Below are 19,981 nucleotides of genomic sequence, written 5' to 3' on the forward strand. Positions count from 1 at the left end.
AATTACGGAGTAAACTTTCGCCGGGGTAGCATTTTTCTTTTCGTCTAACGAAATGCAATTATCCAATAGTATTGAGTATAGTACAATTACAGAATAATATTAAGGTGAAATCCAGGAGCGAAGGAGATTTAACGCGTGGCTGGAAAATGTTTTTCTTTTTTTCTTTTTTTTTTTTTAAACGCTCTCTGGATATTCCTCGACCAAGAGATGCACGGTCGATACCGCGGATCGAGGCTTTAAATCGGACCCTTTGCATTACGGGGGATTACTCGCGTGCAGGACGTAAGTCTCGTAAGCATGCACGGCACAACTTCCTACAGCACTCGGGATTAGGTTAATTGGATAATGCGGTGCACTTAATGCGCTCTCGAGGTTTCGCGGGATTTTTCTTCGGCCCGGTTGAGACTCCTTCCCGGACGGTAATTCCGTTTTGCGCAAATAGGTCTTACCCTAGGTACAATGGACCGAGTTCACTCGACCCAACTCGCTTGCCACGATCATCCATGATGTCTTGGTCAGATCGTTTTATTAATCTTTTAAAAAAATCTTTCTGATAAACCCACCGCAATGGTATCAACACTCGACGCGAGTCACCGGGATATTCGTATGTAACCAGTGAAGATTTGTTAACTAAGATTTATCGACCGTGGAATTTTTGTTTTATTCAAAGGTTATCCGCGAAATAATTATATGCCGTGATTGAACCAGAGGAAAGTATATCGGTCGGAGGGAATATTTTTTTTTTTTTTCCCCCAAACGGTGGACGGAGTGATACTTTCCTCCATGGCGGCGATCGCGAGGTCGAGTCCTTTTATATCTGTGCCCATAATTATGAAAGTGGTCTAAGTCAAAATTAAAAAAAAAAAATGAGTTTATCAGTTATTTCACGCCATATTATTTCAAACGAAATTAATTCAATGTAATTTCGAAACAAAAAATATGTGACTTAGACCACTTTCATAATTATGGGCACATCTATATGCCGTGATTGAACCAGAGAAAAGTATATCGGTCGGAGGGAATATATTTTTTTTTTCTTTCCAAACGGCGGACGGAGCGATACTTTCCTCCATGGCGGCGATCGCGAGGTCGAGTCCTTTTATATCTGTGCCCATAATTATGAAAGTGGTCTAAGTCAAAATTAAAAAAAAAAAAATGAGTTTATCAGTTATTTCACGCCATATTATTTCAAACGAAATTAATTCAATGTAATTTCGAAACAAAAAATATATGACATAGATCACTTTCATAATTATGGGCACATCTATATGCCGTGATTGAACCAGAGAAAAGTATATCGGTCGGAGGGAATATATTTTTTTTTTCTTTCCAAACGGCGGACGGAGCGATACTTTCCTCCATGGCGGCGATCGCGAGGTCGAGTCCTCTTCGGGCGTGAATCACGTCTATCTTTAGCAGGAACGGCGCCGGCGAGCATACACAAACCCGATGCACCCGAGGCCCGATAATTCGGCAGATATCCGGACCGGCTTTTCTGCAAGCCGGCCAGAGAAATCGACTGCTCTGAAAATTGCCGACCAGGGCCATCGGTTGATCGCCGATATCACCGAAAAGAGGGGAACCCCGGCCCCCCTCGCGGAGGAAAAAATACCGCTCTTCGTCGAAATACTTACGAAATCTCCTCGGGTCGACTTTCCTCCCGCTAAAGACCTCTCCGGGTCAAGACGGATTTATTTCTGGCGACGAGGTCGCCCGATGTCGCCGGCGAGTGCAGCGAGTGCAGCGAGTGCAGCGAGAAATGCATCGGGAGGGTACACATTAAGAATTAAGGGAGACGTTTAATCGTCACTAAATCATTTGTCATGTACCCTTAGGTACTTAATCATAGGCTGAGGTTCTTACGTTTCAATTTGGAATTACACTTTAGGACAATTTATGTAATCAAATAGAGATTTATGAGAAAAGGGAAGGCGTCGTGTATTGTAGTTTCTTTTAATTCATTAAGAGAGACTCGTGACTTTATTGATTTAATCGTGGAAAGTTCTTTAACGCTCTGAAACAATTAATGGCGAGTAGAAAGAATCAACCATGTTGCGGCTCTTCTTTCTTCTACTTCTTGTTTTTTTTTTTTAATTTTTTTTTTCACGCGGAATCTCCCCTTTGGGCGGTTCCTCTCTCTCTCCGAAAATTCGAACAATGGCTTGTGGGGTGAATTCGGGACCAAAGTCAGAAGTCAATTAACACCGGACTAACGATGTGTCTTCGAGGGCTCTCTCGGGGGGTGGTCCACTAGGGGGGTCAAAGGGGTATTTTTTTTTTGCGTGCAGCTGAAGTGCCTTCTCGTTGGATCGAGAAAGGGTGATCCTCCCATTTTGTCCAACTGGAAGACTCCCACGCCGATTTGCCTTTAATTCCTCCCCCTCGTCCTGCGCATTCAAGTCCTTTGTTGGCGAGCTCTTAGTGTATTGTTGGGAAAGGAGAGGGAACGAGCATTGTGGTCCTGCGAAAACTTTACCTCGTTAACAAAAGCACGCTTTTGACACTCGCCCAGTAAAGTGCATTGTCTTATACGCGATGGGAGTAGTTTTTCATTTTCAAGTCAGATTTCCCGAGGAAATCTGGAAAGAGGCCTGACCGAGATTTTCGACCATTTGCTGAGAGACTAAAGAGGGAAGAAGATCCCTGGAGGAAATTTCGTAATAAATTGAAGTTCCTTCTCTTTCTTCCTTTTGCTCCAGGATTTTCGAAGATCCTTCTACCCCGATTGCTTTCTCGCTCTATTTATCGGGATTCGCCTCGAAGCTTGAGATGAAAATAAATCGGCGATCGAGCAAATCGCCATTTCTCGGGGAGGGCAGGGAAAAGGGACGACCTGGAAAAGCCGAGATCGCGAGTAGTTTCCTCGCCAGGAAAAAAGACATCCTAGGGAGAGGATTCCTCTTCCTCGTTTTCCCCTTTCCTTCCCCTCGATTCGTCCATTTCGATCGACGAGACGCGCTTCGATCTTCAATTCGAGAAAAATATATCGAGGGAAAAAAAAAGAAAATAAGAAAAATCATCGAGCGAGGGCATTTTCGCAATTTTCAGGCGTGCCGATAATCTTGAAGAATACCATGATAAGACGTCAAGGAAAGATATGACAGCCGGTATTCGCTAGGAGCGAACTGTGAGAAAAGTAAAAGATATTCGAAATACTGATAGTGAAAATGAATGTGACCCTTTCGAGATTTTCTTTTTTTTTTTCGCTATTTTCCTGAAGGGGAAGTCTGAGAGCCGCGCTTAAAAAGTCGCGAAGGAGCGAGAGATCCTCGAGCCGTTAACAACGTCGGCGAATAAAGTCCAACCGAGTCGGCATTCATTTTTTGTTCCCCTCCTCTCCTTTATTTTTATACCGCGAACCCGAAGGACCTTTTCCCGCCAGGACGGTGAAAAGTTCCCCCGGGTTTCCCGGTAAGCGGGAGAGGCCGCCTTTCCTTGGGATTCTTCCCGGCCTTTCTTATCGCCGCGTTTCCTCCGTGGCCTCCTTCCTAACCTCACTTCCCGATAACGCTTACCCAATTAGCGCGAGACTAATCGCTCCAGATTTCGAAATCGGGACCGACACTTTCCCCCGAGAGATCGTACTCACTTTTGAATAACCACGGCGAGGGGAAAATATTTCCGAAGCTCCACTCATCGAATGTGGAGCTTTCTCAGAGTGGAACTTCTTAAGTTCGCATTTTAATCAATTGTTCAAATATTCCCGATGAAGGGAAAAATCTCCCTCGCCTTCGGGATAGTTTCACGTGACTTCGCGAAGAATTAAACGAATTTCCGGGCGTTTGGTAGCTCTTCGTTTCATTTATTTGCTTTTATTTACCGGCTCGGGGGACGAGCTTTTCGTCGCGAGACTTTTCCACCGAAGGGGAGCATTCTCCGGAAAAATTCCGACATTCTTGCCCGGAAGTCCGGAGTGCCGACGCGGCGGAAAATTCATCACCGTAAATGTATGTGAACGTAAATACACATATACGTGTACATGGGGATATATATATATGTCACTCTGCCAAGAATTAGCATAAACCTTCGGCATAGGGGGGTCGTTATTTTTTCCTTTTCATTTTTCTTCCCCCACAAGGTGGGGGTATTGGCCCGATTTCCTCTCCCTCCTTCCTCGGCGAGCGTTTTTCCTCCTTTTTCCTCCTTCTTTCCCCGGGTTCCTCGCGATCCAACCCGGGAAGACGTACGACTCCTCCAGGAAGGGAGCCTTGAATTTAAAAGGACCTCGTCCACCTGACGCCCCCGAGTTCTTCCCTCCTCGGGACGTTCCATGCCCCCTGGAAAATCCGGGAAAATGGGAGGAACCGTGTCGAAAGTTTTCATATTACGAGGGACACCTTCTCCCCCCTTCGTCGGGAATATCCTTTCCTTGTTATCGGGATGCACCGGGAAGAACTTCCCGCGGGGTCCTTCGTCTCTGTAAACGCTCCTGACGAGATTGGCTCATGAATATTAGCGAGGGGGTGGAATATCCTGGATGCCTGTTTTACCGAGTTGTCAGGACGAAAAAAAGATCCTCTGGCTAATTAATTATTCACGCCGACCCGCAATTTCATTACGAGCGCATGTCTTAGAAATTGTATCCTCTTATCGACTGGATAGTTATTTTTTTTTCTCTAATTTTCTGCCACGGCAAATTTAATCCGACAAAAGTATAATCCTTTGGAAAATCAAAATAACCTCCAAATAAAAAAAGGGAATACTTTTTGGAATTTCATTGCGAAGTATTCCAGACGAGATTTCCCGGACTTAGCCCTGACGAGGACTTTGCTCGAGATTAGGAAGAAGTATGCGAGGAGTCCGGCTCCTCTTCCCTAAGGAGAAGGATCGATCCTTCGGGTCTCCGTTTTTCTTCGACGTTCCCGGGCAGAAGCAGCAAACAAAGGAGGACCCCCGGGAAGGAGGGGGATGCACATACCTCGGTCTTCCCGGAGAATCGACGACTTGGTCGCCGAAGTCCTTCCCGGGTCCCTCGGGACTCGGTTTGCCTCGATACTTCTTCTTTTCCGGTGCACTCTCGGTGAAGTCGCCTTACCGGGGGAATTACTCCGCGAGGACTCGTAACCCCGGCCTCGGCTTACGAGGTTAAAACGGAGCCCGTTTCTCGTTATTGCGGCCTAATGTCTCCTTTCGAGTGCTCCCTGCTTGCTTCTCCCGTAACGAGGACATTGCGGGACGTAAACGCGTTTACTCGAAGACCGCACTCGTTATTCCGGGGATTCGTCGTTACCGCGCAAGAGATTCATGATTTTCCCCAAATCATTGCAACAAAAAATTATTTCCCGTTAATGCGTCGTAATGTAAAAATATAATAAGTCGATTAAATTATCGCTAAGATACGATTCTCCTTTTGAGTACTCCCTGCTTGCTTCTCCCGTAACGAGGACATTGCGGGACGTAAACGCGTTTACTCGAAGACCGCATTCGTTATTCCGGGGATTCGCCGTTACCGCGCAAGAGATTCATGATTTTCCCCAAATCATTGCAGCAGAAAATTATTTCCCGTTAATGCGTCGTAATGTAAAAATATAATAAGTCGATTAAATTATCGCGAAAATACGATTCTCCTTTTGAGTACTCCCTGCTTGCTTCTCCCGTAACGAGGACATTGCGGGACGTAAACGCGTTTACTCGAAGACCGCATTCGTTATTCCGGGGATTCGTCGTTACCGCGCAAGAGATTCATGATTTTCCCCAAATCATTGCAGCAGAAAATTATTTCCCGTTAATGCGTCGTAATGTAAAAATATAATAAGTCGATTAAATTATCGCGAAAATACGATTCTCCTTTTGAGTGCTCCCTACTTGTTTCTCCCGTAAAGAGGACATTGCGGGACGTAAACGCATTCGTTATTCCGCGGAATTGCCATTACCGCGCAAGAGATTCATGATTTTCCCCAAATCATTGCAACAGAAAATTATTTCCCGTTAATGCGTCGTAATGTAAAAATATAATAAGTCGGTTAGATTATCGCGAAATTTTTCCTCATTCAACGGCGGAATTAAATACAATATTTTCTGCGATAACGTAGCGTTGCAGGGGATAAATGCATCTGGAGGTTGTTCGCTGCAGGGAAACTAGGCGCACAAATTTAGGGGGGATGGATTATTATTATTTCTCGCGGGAAAATAACCCACGCTGACGGGGTCTTGTTTTATCGGGAAACATTCCGGTTGCGTCGAGGGTGCGTTAAAAAGCTAATATTTTCCGAGTTATTTCGGTGGTTATTTCGGCCGAGCGCGAGTTCGACTCTTCGATCGACGAAAAGCTGAAATAATTTCCGAGAAGAGTACCAGATCGGTTTTGAATGGAGGGAAGACTTCCTCTTTATCCCCAATTTGCCTGAAAGTCCGGAAAACGCAAGCAAAGCGACTTCTGAAAATTCACACCTAAAGACTTTGAAATTCAAGGAAGACAACCGAGAGCGAGACTTGTTTTTCCTTTTTTTTTTTGTTTAATACTTCCTCTCAGTTTGTAAATGTTTATCGGTCCGGGCACTATCGCTGGACCGCGTTGCACGATATCCCGATATCTCCGGAATTTGCAATAGAATTTTTCGGGAAGAAGAGGGAAGGGCCATATCGCGCCATTACTAGTCGGGATAACGGCGGAGATAACGCCGAAATTCCGCGTCGACCGGACGAGATAGGGAAAAACGCTTCAGACAAAAGTTGTTACTCGTCCCAATACGTACAACTTTCACATCAAGCGTTTTTTCGTACCTCGAACCGTTTACGCGGAATATCGGATTTGTCTCGACATTGCGGAGCTTCCGCTCCTCTGGGGGGGACTTTTTCGCTCTCGACGACAACCGAATGGTTTAGGCAACTAATGGAGGGGAACTGAGTTTACTGAATGAGCTTTCCGGTTTTATTGGTTTCGGAATGGCGTTGGTATTTTATCGCGTGGGTCGTATGTTTGTCGACCCGTGACAAACCTTGTCCTACGACGATTACTCGGTAAGGACTTATTGCCTGTACTTGCGATTAGATTGCGGAGTGAACCAGGTGCACCTTCAGACTCGCACGATTATTATTTATCGTCGGTAATAATTCATTTCTCACGGAAACCCAACCACTTCGCCATTTACCGATCATCGGCTTTAATCAATAATATCGGATTTAACTGTTGGTATATATATATTTTTTTTTCGTTTTTACCTCTTCATTCATTTTTATAATTAGAAATATGCATCTTTTTTTGCACTTGTTACCGGCGAAATTGACCAAGTGTCCATTATACTAGACATCGAGATGAAAACGGACAAGTCGGTTCACTGTACCGAAGGCTACGAATACGCGTGATAAGTCGTAATTAATGGGGGAATTTATCGATAAGGGGACTATAATTAGAAATGATCTCTTGACTCCGAAATATCTCGGCAATTTTGCGGTAATTCACTCGTGCGATTGACGCCATTAAGAAACTCCCTAGATGCGTGCATTGTTCAACGGAAGTGTAATAAATTCAAGAAACGCGTAATTAGAAGTTTAAATGTACAGGTGTGTACGTAGGTGTACTTAACATATCCAGGATATGCCCGCAAAATCTCGGAAGAAAATTCCGTCAAAAAAAAAAAGAAAATGGTAATTTCATCCGTAACTTCATAATTCTGTATACTAAAACTCCCAGATTTTCACGAGAAATGATCCGCTCTTCTTGGGCGTGTTTTATTAATCTTTTATTAGTTTATTTCCTTGTCAACGAGAGCCTTCCCGTTTTGCGCGTTGGATTATTATTCGGAGGTAAATGAATGTCCCGTATCTCAGGTCGGAATTAAATCCGCTTTTTCGCTCCTATCGAGACCCTTTGAATCGAATCATCCTCGCTCGGCCTAGATTCTCTTCAATCGAGAGCATCCTGATCCTGAAGGACTTTTTTGCACCGGGTAAATGCCCCTTGGAGTCGAGCTCGAGATAAAACTCGACCCACATCGGAGGACGATGTAAAAAGGATCGTATTTTATGGATTAAAGGGAAATCGAGGATAATCACGTCGAGCTGCGATTGGCGATCCACGTCGAAGGATATGGGAATGGCCATCGAGGAAAAAAGAAGAGAAAAAAAAAAAGAACTGAGTGCAGGAGCAGAAGAATTGGATCTTCGAGGGAAATCATCGCGCAAGTCGAGCTCGACAAATCGGGGGGGACTTTTGAGGGAGCCCGGAAAGTGGGCAGAAAATGACGTTACCGATCAGGGAAAGGAGCTCCTCTTTTCCTTGGAAGGAGACGGGATTTCATACCCATGGACCGAATCCTGGGCTCGTCCTTGTGCGGATGGAAAATTCCGTAAAAGGACCTCGAGCCCCGTTAACCGCATCGAGATGCAATTTGCCCCAAGGATGTCTTTTATCATTCCCAAGAATTCCCGGAGAATTCCTCTGAAATTGCGGAATCGGAATTTTTAAGGGGACGTCCTCTCTAAAACCGCACCCAAAGCCAGGCTTAATCCTTATCAATCCCTTGAGCTCCTGACAAGGCTGTCCTCGCGTTTCCGGGGCATAAAGATCTCCCATAAAATGGCCTTCGCGTAATTCGGCAAAATAGGTAAAAAAGAAAAAGACAAAAAAATATGTTATTTTATATTCTAGCGATTTTGGATCGGTTTTCAAAAATTGGACCCCAAAGATACGATGTGCACGAATGGATTTCTCGGGGAAAGGGTATAACGAAATTATGCAAATTATGTATGCGCGGTGCGAAGTGTCAAACTGCTCGTTGTCATATTTCCTACTCTTTTCTTTTTGTTCCTTGGTTGCATAATTAGACAAAAAGACTAAGGAATCAGGCCGCGTTTGAGTACTAGTCGGTGCACAAGGCGGCCATTGACACGAGTACACGACTTCGTTATCAGGACGGATAAGTACTAAGTACTGTAACGAGTCTACCCCGATCTACCGCTCGCGTTAAAATCGCCTCGGCTAGAAATGAGTAGAATAAAATAGAAGAAATAAATAAATAAGAATAGCATAGAAAGAAAAAAAAAACAGTTAATAAGGTTTGGCGGAAAAATTACAGGTTGCGTGTACACCGCGTCGCACGCTTCTTGCTTTACGTACATTTATATAAAATAATAGGGATAAACATTTTGTGAGAGGTAAAATTCCCAGCTCCTGAAAGTTCCCAATTGCGCGATTAATCAAACCTCTGCGACACGTGGCTTAATCTCGTCCTTAAAAAGCGTCTGTAAATGCAATTAAGCCGGAACCGAAACACCTGTTAGAGAATGCGATTACGCGGCTTTGAAAAAAGTAAGGGAAAAATGGAGTACCGAGAAATAATTCAGCCCACTGGGGGGGGGACACAGAGGGCCCTCTGTGCGCGACACAATTGCCCCTCTGTTCTCCGGGGGCGAGGGGCATTTTCGACAATTGGACTCGCGATAAATGGATCGGGATCTATTTACTATGCAGCCGGAAGGAGAAGGAGGCCGGGACTGCTCCATAAAAAAGTAAAAAGGGAATGGAGAGGGTCGATGAACCCCTAAATAAGGGCGTTTTACCTACAACCATATGTTTTAATTGTCGTTATGTCATTCGCCTCAAGTATTTGCATATTTCTTTTTTTTTTTCGACTCCGTACGTACTACAAAGTCATTTCGACATTCGACCTAGTCTCTGTTTAAACGGTGAATGGGTACACGCAATAAAAAAAACTGTTCAATCACGTGTTAATACCTGACTAAATATGTAAATCGCGTAATCATTACCGTTAAGAAAAAATAGCCGCGGGTATTCACTTTGGAATTAGTTTGGAAACTTGATTGGAAGGTCTCATGGCTTTCTCCGTTCTCTCGCTGATAAGACAATCGCACGTACTTGCACGAGTAATTTCGTTATCATTTTTTTTTTTTATGTTTCCTACTCTTACGTGAAGTATTTGAATTGTCTCATTAATCGGCGGAATTAATTCGGAATCGGGGTGATCGACGCGACCCTTCGAGAGGGGTCGGATCACGATGAAAGGGTAAACGCGGTAATGCATCTCGGTGCACTTAAGAATGCACCTAGTGTGACGTCGGGGGAAACGTTCTCTGGATTTCCTGGCAGGATCTGGCCTCTCCTTCGAATTCGCGACCTCGTTTGGTTAATAGAGAAACACGGTTTCCGGCCCGATCCATCCTGTCCCGAAGCGACCGAAATTAGTTGACGCGGAGACCCCCCGCGAAACTCGAAACGCTGCCGGCAGCTTTCAATCTCCCTCAGGAAGGGACAAAAGGAAGGCGAGCTTCCTGCTTTCGCTTAAAAGACATTTCTACCCGGGAGAAAACCCCGCTCGGCTCGTTACTCTCGAAAACGCCTCGAAAACGCCTCGAAAACGTTCGCGGATTCCGCGGGTCCCTTCGACACCGCAACTCTCTACGAACGAAATGGAAACATTCGCGGAATGTATCGTCTAAAAGTCTAGTTGAAAAATCCTACCCCACCCTGAGACCAAAAATGCATTAGTTGACTGCAAGAAATATGCATCGTTGACATATTCTTCAGCCGATTAATTCGACGTCGGCGTTAATCGAGGTAGACGCGTTAAGTGCGAGGGCTGAAACGCGTCTCGCAATCGCTGGACGTAATTACGTTAGGCCTATGTAGGTGCATTATGCACTCGGCTCGCGCCATTGTGCAGCCGACTCGGACCACGTGCTGTGCACCGCCGGCCTCGATATTAGGACTATGCAAGCCGATGTTACTTCGAAGGGGCCATTTCTTGTCCAGCGGATGTGACCATTCGCGGCACCCCGCAATCCTGCATCGCGGTGAATCGCGGTGCATCGCGGTGCAACCGGCTTTCCAACGAAATCATTCGAACCTTTCATATGACTGACCTTGTGTGCGGAAAATAAAAAATAAATAGAAATAATATAAAAATTGGATAAAAATGCCTATTTGAAATCCACGAATACCTCTGAGAGGAATTTACGCGGAGAGCCTCTGAGTGAAGAAACGTGTCAAGAGACTCGAAAGTGCAGCGAGGACGCGATACGACTCCACCTCACCGTCGATTCTTCCCTCGACCACGTTAACCCGAATCGAGGGTACAAGTTGCACTTTCGAGCGGCGTGTCGACCGATAAGGCGAGTTGCAGCGCTTCTCGATAACAGGAGGGAAGTGCAATGTAAATGCGATGCATCGACCCCGAGAATGGGAATAAGGGACCCCTGGCATACATCTCGGTACTTTCTCTCGGTGCACCGCAGGTGCGTTGCCCTTATCGGGCGCCCTGTCGCTTATCAAACTTCGTGTACGCCCGTATCCCTCTTGCTCTCTATCTCTCGTTGCACCACGTCGAATTGTCTCCCTGTACCTGGGAACGCGTACACGCAATTGCGGGTCGACGCTTTAACGCGTGTTCGTCCTCGAGGGGTCATGTCAAATCGGACCGTAAAAACAGGTGCACTCGGACTCGCGTTTACGCAATCTCGGGGCTATCTACGTGTAAACCGAGTCCAGTCCGTTTCGGACTACGTAATGTCGCGTGTAACGTGCTACGTGTAGCTTGTTACGTGTTACGTGTAACCGCGGTATAAACGGACCCCGTCGCGGTTAATTCCAGATTGGATCGCCGTTGACTTTAATCGAGATGGCTTAATTGCACGATTAGAGTACCTCATATTTCGCCAAAGGATGCACCGCGTTGCGGGAATTTTTCATGGAATTTCCTAACGCCAATTCCAATCGGCGGGAGGAAATTCTCATAGCTCGTTGCGCGTGCGGTACCGAAGTCAGGGTACTTACTTTTTAACGGTAATCGATTTTACGGCACTTTTTCTCCTTCTTTTCAATTTTCTTTTTGCGGCTCGCGGATGTAGATCGGGCAGGACTGCCTCTTTTCGAAAAGGAAGGAATTCCGGGATCCGGGATCCTTTTCGCGATTCGTTACGCGGTCTTCGCTCCTCGTACTTGGACACGGATGGATGAGGATCGATCGTCCCGAGAGGAGAGTCGAACGATTGAAAAACATCGATCACCCACTTTGGCTTCCGGGCCAAAGTCGCTAATATAGATCCACCGATCGTGACCGATCGATCATGGCCGATGGATCATGGCGATCGAAAATGGCGAGTTCGGGCAGAAGGGAAAAGCGAGATAAATAAAAAACCGCATCTCAGATATATTATCAGTCAAATATTAGATGATATTAATATCGAGATATTATTGACCGATGGATCATGGCGATCGAAAATGGCGAGCTCGGGCCGAAGGGAAAAGCGAGATAAATAAAAAACCGCATCTCAGATATAGTACCAGCCAAATATTAGACGATATTAATATCGAGAAATATCTCAATAATAATTGACCGATCGATCATGGCCGATGGATCATGGCGATCGAAAATGGCGAGCTCGGGCCGAAGGGAAAAGCGAGATAAATAAAAAACCGCATCTCAGATATATTACCAGCCAATTATTAGACGATATTAATATCGAGAAATATCTCAATAATAATTGACCGATCGATCATGGCCGATGGATCATGGCGATCGAAAATGGCGAGCTCGGGCCGAAGGGAAAAGCGAGATAAATAAAAAACCGCATCTCAGATATATTACCAGCCAATTATTATCTCGATATTAATTTCGAGATATACCCACGGTCTCCCTGAGAAATCAGATTTTCAAGTGTCGGAGTATTTCGTCGACCGGCGATTATTTCATTACGTTATCTAATTACATCAGGATAAATATCAGAAATTATGTCCCCATCTCATGTGCAGAAATTATATTTTTTTAGTTTTTTTTTTCGCATTTTATATCGAGCAATCTGTCATTTCAATTGTATCGTCGGATTGTATTAGAATAATGTTAATTAACCCATTACCACGTACGCGGAGCCTTGATTTTAAGGCGGAAATCTTATGAGGCGAGAGTCTAATTACCCTGAGGTGATATTAATTCGAAGATATAAAATATTGTCCGAATCTATCGAGGCAGCAATTGCTTCCTTGGGTCACGGGACGATAAGGGCGTCGATATCTCTTAGAGAACGTAGGCGCACCCCCCCGATAACCGAGAATATAACGTGTCCCAGGGCGGAAAGTGCAATTACGCAAATTGAAAGTCGACCTTCTAGGAGAGTCGGTGCCGAACTCCCTGGAGGACCCTCGGGACCCGGGTCCTCGTTAGACCACTGCCCCGGGTTTATTGGTACCCACTCGAGAGATCCATCGATCGCCCCGTAGGAGGAAAGGGTGCGAACAACCCCTGGGGGGTTCTTCCTTTTTCACCCCGCGATGCCTCTCCTTAAAACGAATCGACCCCTCGCCCAAACGCGCCCGATTATCGTACTCACTTGCTTTGCGAGCAACCGCGTTGCGCAAAATGCATTTGCATATTGCATCACGACTCGCAGCCGAGCTAATTAACGAGACCTCGCCAATTGCGAAACCCCGTTGTCCACTGTTAATGTCGATGGAATCGATTAAACCCATCGGACCTTAACTCGTCGCTTAAGGTGAAGTGAAACCCCCCCCTCAAATCAGTCGATTCGAGTACTACACTTTTTTTTTTAAAGTTTGGCATAAAAGCGCATACAACACTTTTTTTAAAAAGTGTTGTATGCGCTTCTATGCCAAAACGATGGTAATACGAGGTCTCGGAGTGAAAATTTAATTGACCTGGGAATCACAGATGGCGCAGGGGGTCCCTCTGCAGCCAATTAGGGCCTCAGAAATCATGAATCCAGAGGATTTCTGGAGTTTTACTTCGATTTCTTTATAATTATTGTACGGAAACGACAGATGGATTATGCCATTTGGTACAATACCCAATATAATTCGACACAGCTGTCGATATAAAAACCAACGTCGGCAGCGTAGGCATTTAGAAAAATCTTCTTTATCGACGTCGATCAAGTTCCTCGACGTGTTTCACTTCACCTTAAGCCGATGCGAAAGTGACACTTTTTTTTTAACTAGGTGTACCTGTGTAAATCAATTGATTACCTATCAGTCCAACAAATTAATACCCAATGTTTTCCCTTTAAGTGACTTTACCCTAATTTATGAAAATCTTTGCGATTATCGGACGTCATCGGCCAAGCTAGGGAGAACAATTTCCTCGCTCGGAGGGAGTTTAGCACAATGAGGGTTTTTCACTCGGCGCGAAAGAGAGTCGAGAAAATAAATGCCTTCAATGGGAGCCAATGATGGCCAATAAACCCCCCCATTGCGCTTTTATTTCGTCGTATTGCTCTCCTCCAATACCGTTCCATTAGTCGGCAAGGCCGGACGTGGAGATGCTCTTTCGTCCAGGAATACAGCCGCGATCCTCTCCCGAGGGATCGAGAGATGATCGAGAACACCGTTCTAGATTTGTCACCTCCTTCGGGGACATCTTCCCCGTCCCCGTCGCTTCCTGTTGAACCAATGATTCGTCGGCTCCCTTAAAGGACATTTTTTTATTTCCCCCAACCGATCACTTCCTGTTAAATAGATATTAATCGTTAAAATGAATTCCCGGGTCTGAGTTACAATTCTCCCTCAAATGGCATTTTTCCTCGTCCGCCTCTTTCTGTCGAATGAAAAAAAAAAAAAATCGAAAATAAATTGGTACGTGGATTTATTTATAAATCTCTTAATATTCTGCTTTCAGGGTCGACAGCATGGTATGATACGCAACGGGTGCGTTTAGGATCCCCGAAGATGAAGCCCCTCTGCCTGTTGGCCTTCCTCCTGGTGCCCCTGGTCCTCGGGGTGACGCTGCAAGAAGATGACCTGGTCTTCGACGACGTCGGCGAGGAGACTTCCCCGGTGACGGTCCACGAGGGTCATCGGGACCATCGGAAGGACCGGGAGAAAATTCGGGATGCCAAGAAACATCGGGTCGAGAGACTTTGGGGGGTCCCGGGCGCCGTCGTCGCCGTCGGCCACGTCCTTAAAATAAAAATCCCCAAGCAGGCCTTCGGCGGAAACGTCGACCACTACGAGGTACGCCCTAACGGAAATATATACATATAGTTTCTTTTTCAATTCTTAAATTTATTACTGCCAACCTTCCCTCACCTAGAGAAATAAAAACGGGGGGTCGACGGTCCATATTTCGATGATCAATTCCTGCCACGGAATAGAGTTGAAAATAAATCCCATTGGGTGAAAATTTGGAATTTCTCGTTTCCTCGCGTGTTAATTAACCCCGTGGGTAGGAACGGATTCGGGAGTGAATTTTAATATCGGTTTTTAACGCGATATCGGGAAGCTTTTGAAGAACCACGCGGAAGAAAATAAATATGGCGGATCGACGATCCGCGATTCGATGATAAATTCCTGCTACGATAATAGAGAGGGTTGAAAATAAATCCCATTTGGGGAATTTTGGATCTGTCGTTTCCTCCCTTGTAAACTCACCCCGTGGGTAGGGTCGACTCGGGGAGGGGTGAATTTAAATTTCAGTTTTTAAAGCGATATCGGGAAGCTTTTGAAGAACCACGCGGAAGAAAATAAATATGGCGGATCGACGATCTGCGATTCGATGATAAATTCCTGCTACGATAATAGAGAGGGTTGAAAATAAATCCCATTTGGGGAATTTTGGATCTGTCGTTTCCTCCCTTGTAAACTCACCCCGTGGGTAGGGTCGACTCGGAGGGGGGGGTGAATTTAAATTTCGGTTTTTAACGCGGCGATGCGCCCCGGGGTTTGGAACCGGGCCAAAGGCCGGAAGTTCCCCTGCCGGAGCATTTATTTTATTCGCGCGGCATCAAAGCGAGATTTCAGCTTAAACTTTGCCAAAGGGCGGCCCAATGGAGCGGGGAAAGTTAATCCGGGTAAAAAAGGAGGATGAGCTCGATGAAATATCGGCCCACGGTCCAAAGAGCGGTGCAATCGAGGGTATGGAAATTCCTCCCGAAATAAGTCCTTCGGTTTTCCCTCGTAAAGGCGCGCTTAATAAATCTTTTTTACTTGCACCGTTCATTGTAACGACGATCGACGGTTCTTCCTGTAATCTTTAAAAATTCTGCCTGAGAAAAACTATTCCGACAATAAGTACCTGCGCGAAAAATTGAACGTTCACTCACCACCACTACCGATTTTCGGTATAAGGGGTGGAGCACTAAAATCGAGGTTGTAGCACTAAAAAAGCACTAAATTTAGAAGTGAACGTTCACTCACCACCACCACTGACTTTCGGTATAAGGGGTGGAGCACTAAAATCGTAGTTGCAGCACTAAAATATCACTAAAAATGCACTAAATTCTCCAATAGGTTTCCTTCCATATTTCCGATGCGGGGGTGCCTACTGTACATACATTCGAAACACAAGGACGTAATCAGATTAATTCCAAGCCTTTCCGTTTGTTAACGTAAAGCTTGCAAGACCTCGATAAAACGACACGTCCGTCGAGGAAATATCATTAGCCTTCCCTGATTTTCCCCTTTTATCCCGGCCTCTTTTTTTTTTTTTATTTTTTCGCTTTCGGGGAAGTTTCGCAACGACGGGGATATGAATTGCAGCGGGCGTGATCTTTTCAATGCACCGCGAGATGCAGCTTCGCTCGGCGCCGAGCACGCCTTAACTCCATCCGCGATTTAATGGGATGCGGTGGTACGCTACTTCTGCTGTTTGCGTTCGCCCTGAATGTTCATTTGATATGCCGACGGAGTAGAGGTGAGGCAATGGGAGCAGCACGTGACTCATTATGCAGTACACCCGCCGGTTTCCAGGAGCGATATGGAGAGACGCGTCACGCTCCCGACTTGTACACGTCGCCTCGGAATTGGTCCTCTTCTCCATAATCCCATCCCCTGGGAGTTCGATCCCACCTGGACAGTTCGGCCTAAGAAGATGAAATACAACCGCTGGAAAGAAGAAAGTCGATTTTTTCTATTTTTTTTTATTTTTTTCTTCATACGTTTCCTCCACGTGTTTCACTTCACCTTAAGGCGGTGATTGCCGCCCCGTTAAAAATACTCAGGATATTCGACCGAGGGTACCAGTGGCAAATAGACGATTTAAGGTCTCGCTTCAAGACCTCGGGGAACATCCTCTCGGGTGCGATATCGAGGTGGTGCATCGTATGCGTATAAGAAAATAGATTTTTTTCTATTTTTTTTTTTTTCCTTCATACGTTTCCTCGACGTGTTTCACTTCACCTTAAGGCGGTGATTGCCGCCCCGTTAAAAATACTCAGGATATTCGACCGAGGGTACCAGTGGCAAATAGACGATTTAAGGTCTCGCTTCAAGACCTCGGCGAACATCCCTTCGGGTGCGACGTCGAGGTGGTGCATCGAATGCGTATAAGAAAGTCGATTTTTTCTATTTTTTTTTTTTCCTTCATACGTTTCCTCGACGTGTTTCACTTCACCTTAAGGCGGTGATTGCCGCACCGTTAAAAATACTCAGGATATTCGACCGAGGGTACCAGTGGCAAATAGACGATTTAAGGTCTCGCTTCAAGACCTCGGCGAACATCCCCTCGGGTGCGACGTCGAGGTGGTGCATCGTATGCACCGGCACGGAATTGGGGCACTCCTCCCTTATTTTCCCCTAGCTATATCTCGGCGCGTAATCGCGCCCCAGGAAGCGACGTCACTTCCGGGGAAGTCTTCGGGCGGGAATGGCACTCGAGGGCCTTCGATCGTGCCCGGGGGCGAGAAGTGGGAAACTATCCCAATAAGGGAGAACTAACGGCAAGGAATTGAATTCCCCGTGAGGAGGCTCCTCGGATGCGGCGAGGCGAATCGAATCCGGGATGCCGGACATTTTTATCTCCCCCGGGATCCCCGGGGGGTCTCCCGAACTTCCGCATCTCCCTAACCCTTTTATCGCCTCGATATCTTCGTCCAAGTGGGCCCCCGATTATGAAACATTAAAAGTCCCGGGGAAAGAGTTAGGACAAGATGAACGAAACATTGTACCCTGGCATATGATCATTTCGGTAACTCGTCACGTGGTTATTTACTTATCTTTTTTTTTTATTGGTTTTGTTGCAGGTGCGCGGCAGTAATGGGAAGGAACTGTCGAGCTGGATGTTCTGGGACGAGGCCGCCTCCACCCTCGTCGGGGTTCCATCCAGGAAAGACCTGGGACAGCACCACGTCGCCGTCAAGGCTTTTGGAAAACACGGAGACGCGGCTCGTGACACCTTTACCGTGCGAGTCGTACCGGAAGAGCATAACGAGGTCCTGCACAAAGACGGCAAAGTATGCGCTAGTCTTCCTCGCCTTCTTCGCCTCTCCTTATCCGGTGCCGTCTGCGAATTCGCAAAGCGTCACCCGAGAGGGCCACTTCGGCGCGAAGACTCGTTAGCGCTCTTCCACCTGGACGGACCCCGAAGCTCGAAAGGAAACCCGGAATAATTTTGCCCGGAAGCGTTACACATGAACTTGGGAAAAAAAAAATAAATAAAAATAAACCGACGCGCGTAGGGGAAAACAAAGAAGAAAATTGCTCTCTTCTCTTGCTTGACATTTTCACCCATCTCGGCCATTATCCTTGGGACAGTTTCTCCACTTTTCTTACGAGGAAGGTATCCCAGGTCGATCTCTCCGATTTCATTTCTTTTATAATATGTTATAGTAGAGTAAAAACTAAGCGACACGTATTTTTTCTTATCTGCCATTAGACATTTTAAGGGGGTGAAACCACCAACCAAAGTAAAGCTTGTGGCTCACCCCTTAATTTTCTTTTTTCCTTTAATTGAGAAAATTATATTTTTCATTTATCGTTATGAGAAAGCTTTTCCAGGTGGATTGGGTAAGAAGTATTATGTTTTTGGGTGAAACTGCCAAATCGCCCCTTGACATGCATTACTTTGGGTGGTGGTTTCACCCCCTTAAAGTGTTTAATGGCAGATGAGAAAAAATACGTGTCGCTTTGTTTTGAGTCTACTATAACATATTATAAAAGAAATGATCGATCTGGGATACCTTCCTTAGAGTATCTAACCACTCAATGGGAATAAATAAATATTATTAAACCGAGCTAAGTGGTAAATGGAGATTAATCGAGCTCGAAGGTGCGGCGCAGAAAGGGCGAATTTCCGCCGTTCAAACGACAGGACGATAGTCGCACTTATTTCGCCAAGCGAAATTTCGTCAACCCTGTTTTCGCATTTAAATCCCATAAAGGAATTAGCCCCACAGACGAGGACTGATTGATGCCAATTGATATCACTGTTGATGCAGTCAACTACTGCAACTGACGTTGCAGAACAAATTCTTTTAAAATTCCGAGACCGGACCTTTCTTCGACATTTTCGTCGTTTCAATTTCCCCCGAAATTCATGGGCATTAACGCCTGGGAATCCATTTTTCCGCATGCGCAATTATTCCTTCGGTAAGAGGAAAAATTAATCGGCAATGCCGCCCTTTGTCCTAGGATAAAAGTTTAGCTTTCGGCTGGAAATTGGAGCACTTCTCGCACGTGTGAACCATTTAACGTGGGACGTTTAACGAGGGCTCTGGTTAGATCGTTTAAACGCGTTCGATTAGCGAAAGTCTGCCCTCGGATGTATTTTCCTCCTCGAAAGTAATTCCCCAGGGTACTTGGATCAATCGGGTCGGTAATGGCTGTCCTACACGGAGAGCAATGAAGTGACATTGCCACTAGAATTGCGATCGCTGTACCCGAGCGTAATTATAGGAACCGGCTTGAAGAGTTACGATCACTGATAATCCACGATTTAATTGTTATTACAAAATAGGGCAACGGTTCGGCGCTTTTCTTGGCGATTTGCAGTGTTAAGGGGTGAAAGACAATTAGTGCCAGGACTACCAACGCTTTGGAGTGGTTATTAATTAATTTCCAGCGGGGGAGAAATTCATTATCGATGGGTAATAGGGGCTCTTTTTATTTTTCAGACACATTGCGAGGAGGACAAGGATCAGACCCTGCTGACCATCCTCTTGGACGCGAGATTCGAAAGCCTGAAACCTCCTACCAGGGTCAACGCCGTCGAGAATTTGGCCGGATTTTTGGGAATGCACACGGTACAGGACTCCTGAGATTGATTAATTTAAAAAATCTCTATGATTCACCGACATCGTC

General features: G+C 45.7%; 1 protein-coding gene across 2 annotated transcripts in view; it reads left to right on the top strand.

The window, feature by feature from the left end:
• LOC105697097 (dystroglycan) overlaps nt 1–19,981 on the top strand; it is a 57,434-nt gene that overhangs the window by 22,401 nt on the left and 15,052 nt on the right. For both annotated transcript variants that reach the window (XM_012420113.1, XM_012420114.1), the window contains exons 2-4: nt 14,586–14,920; nt 17,926–18,135; nt 19,795–19,923. In XM_012420113.1, the coding sequence (XP_012275536.1) occupies nt 14,636–14,920; nt 17,926–18,135; nt 19,795–19,923 (624 nt within the window). In that variant the 5' untranslated portion in view covers nt 14,586–14,635. The remainder of the gene's footprint in view (nt 1–14,585; nt 14,921–17,925; nt 18,136–19,794; nt 19,924–19,981) is intronic.

Source organism: Orussus abietinus, unplaced genomic scaffold, assembly GCF_000612105.2.
Source record: "Orussus abietinus isolate OABI.00-Male unplaced genomic scaffold, Oabi_2.0 scaffold240, whole genome shotgun sequence".
In the NCBI taxonomy this organism is placed as follows: domain Eukaryota; kingdom Metazoa; phylum Arthropoda; class Insecta; order Hymenoptera; family Orussidae; genus Orussus; species Orussus abietinus.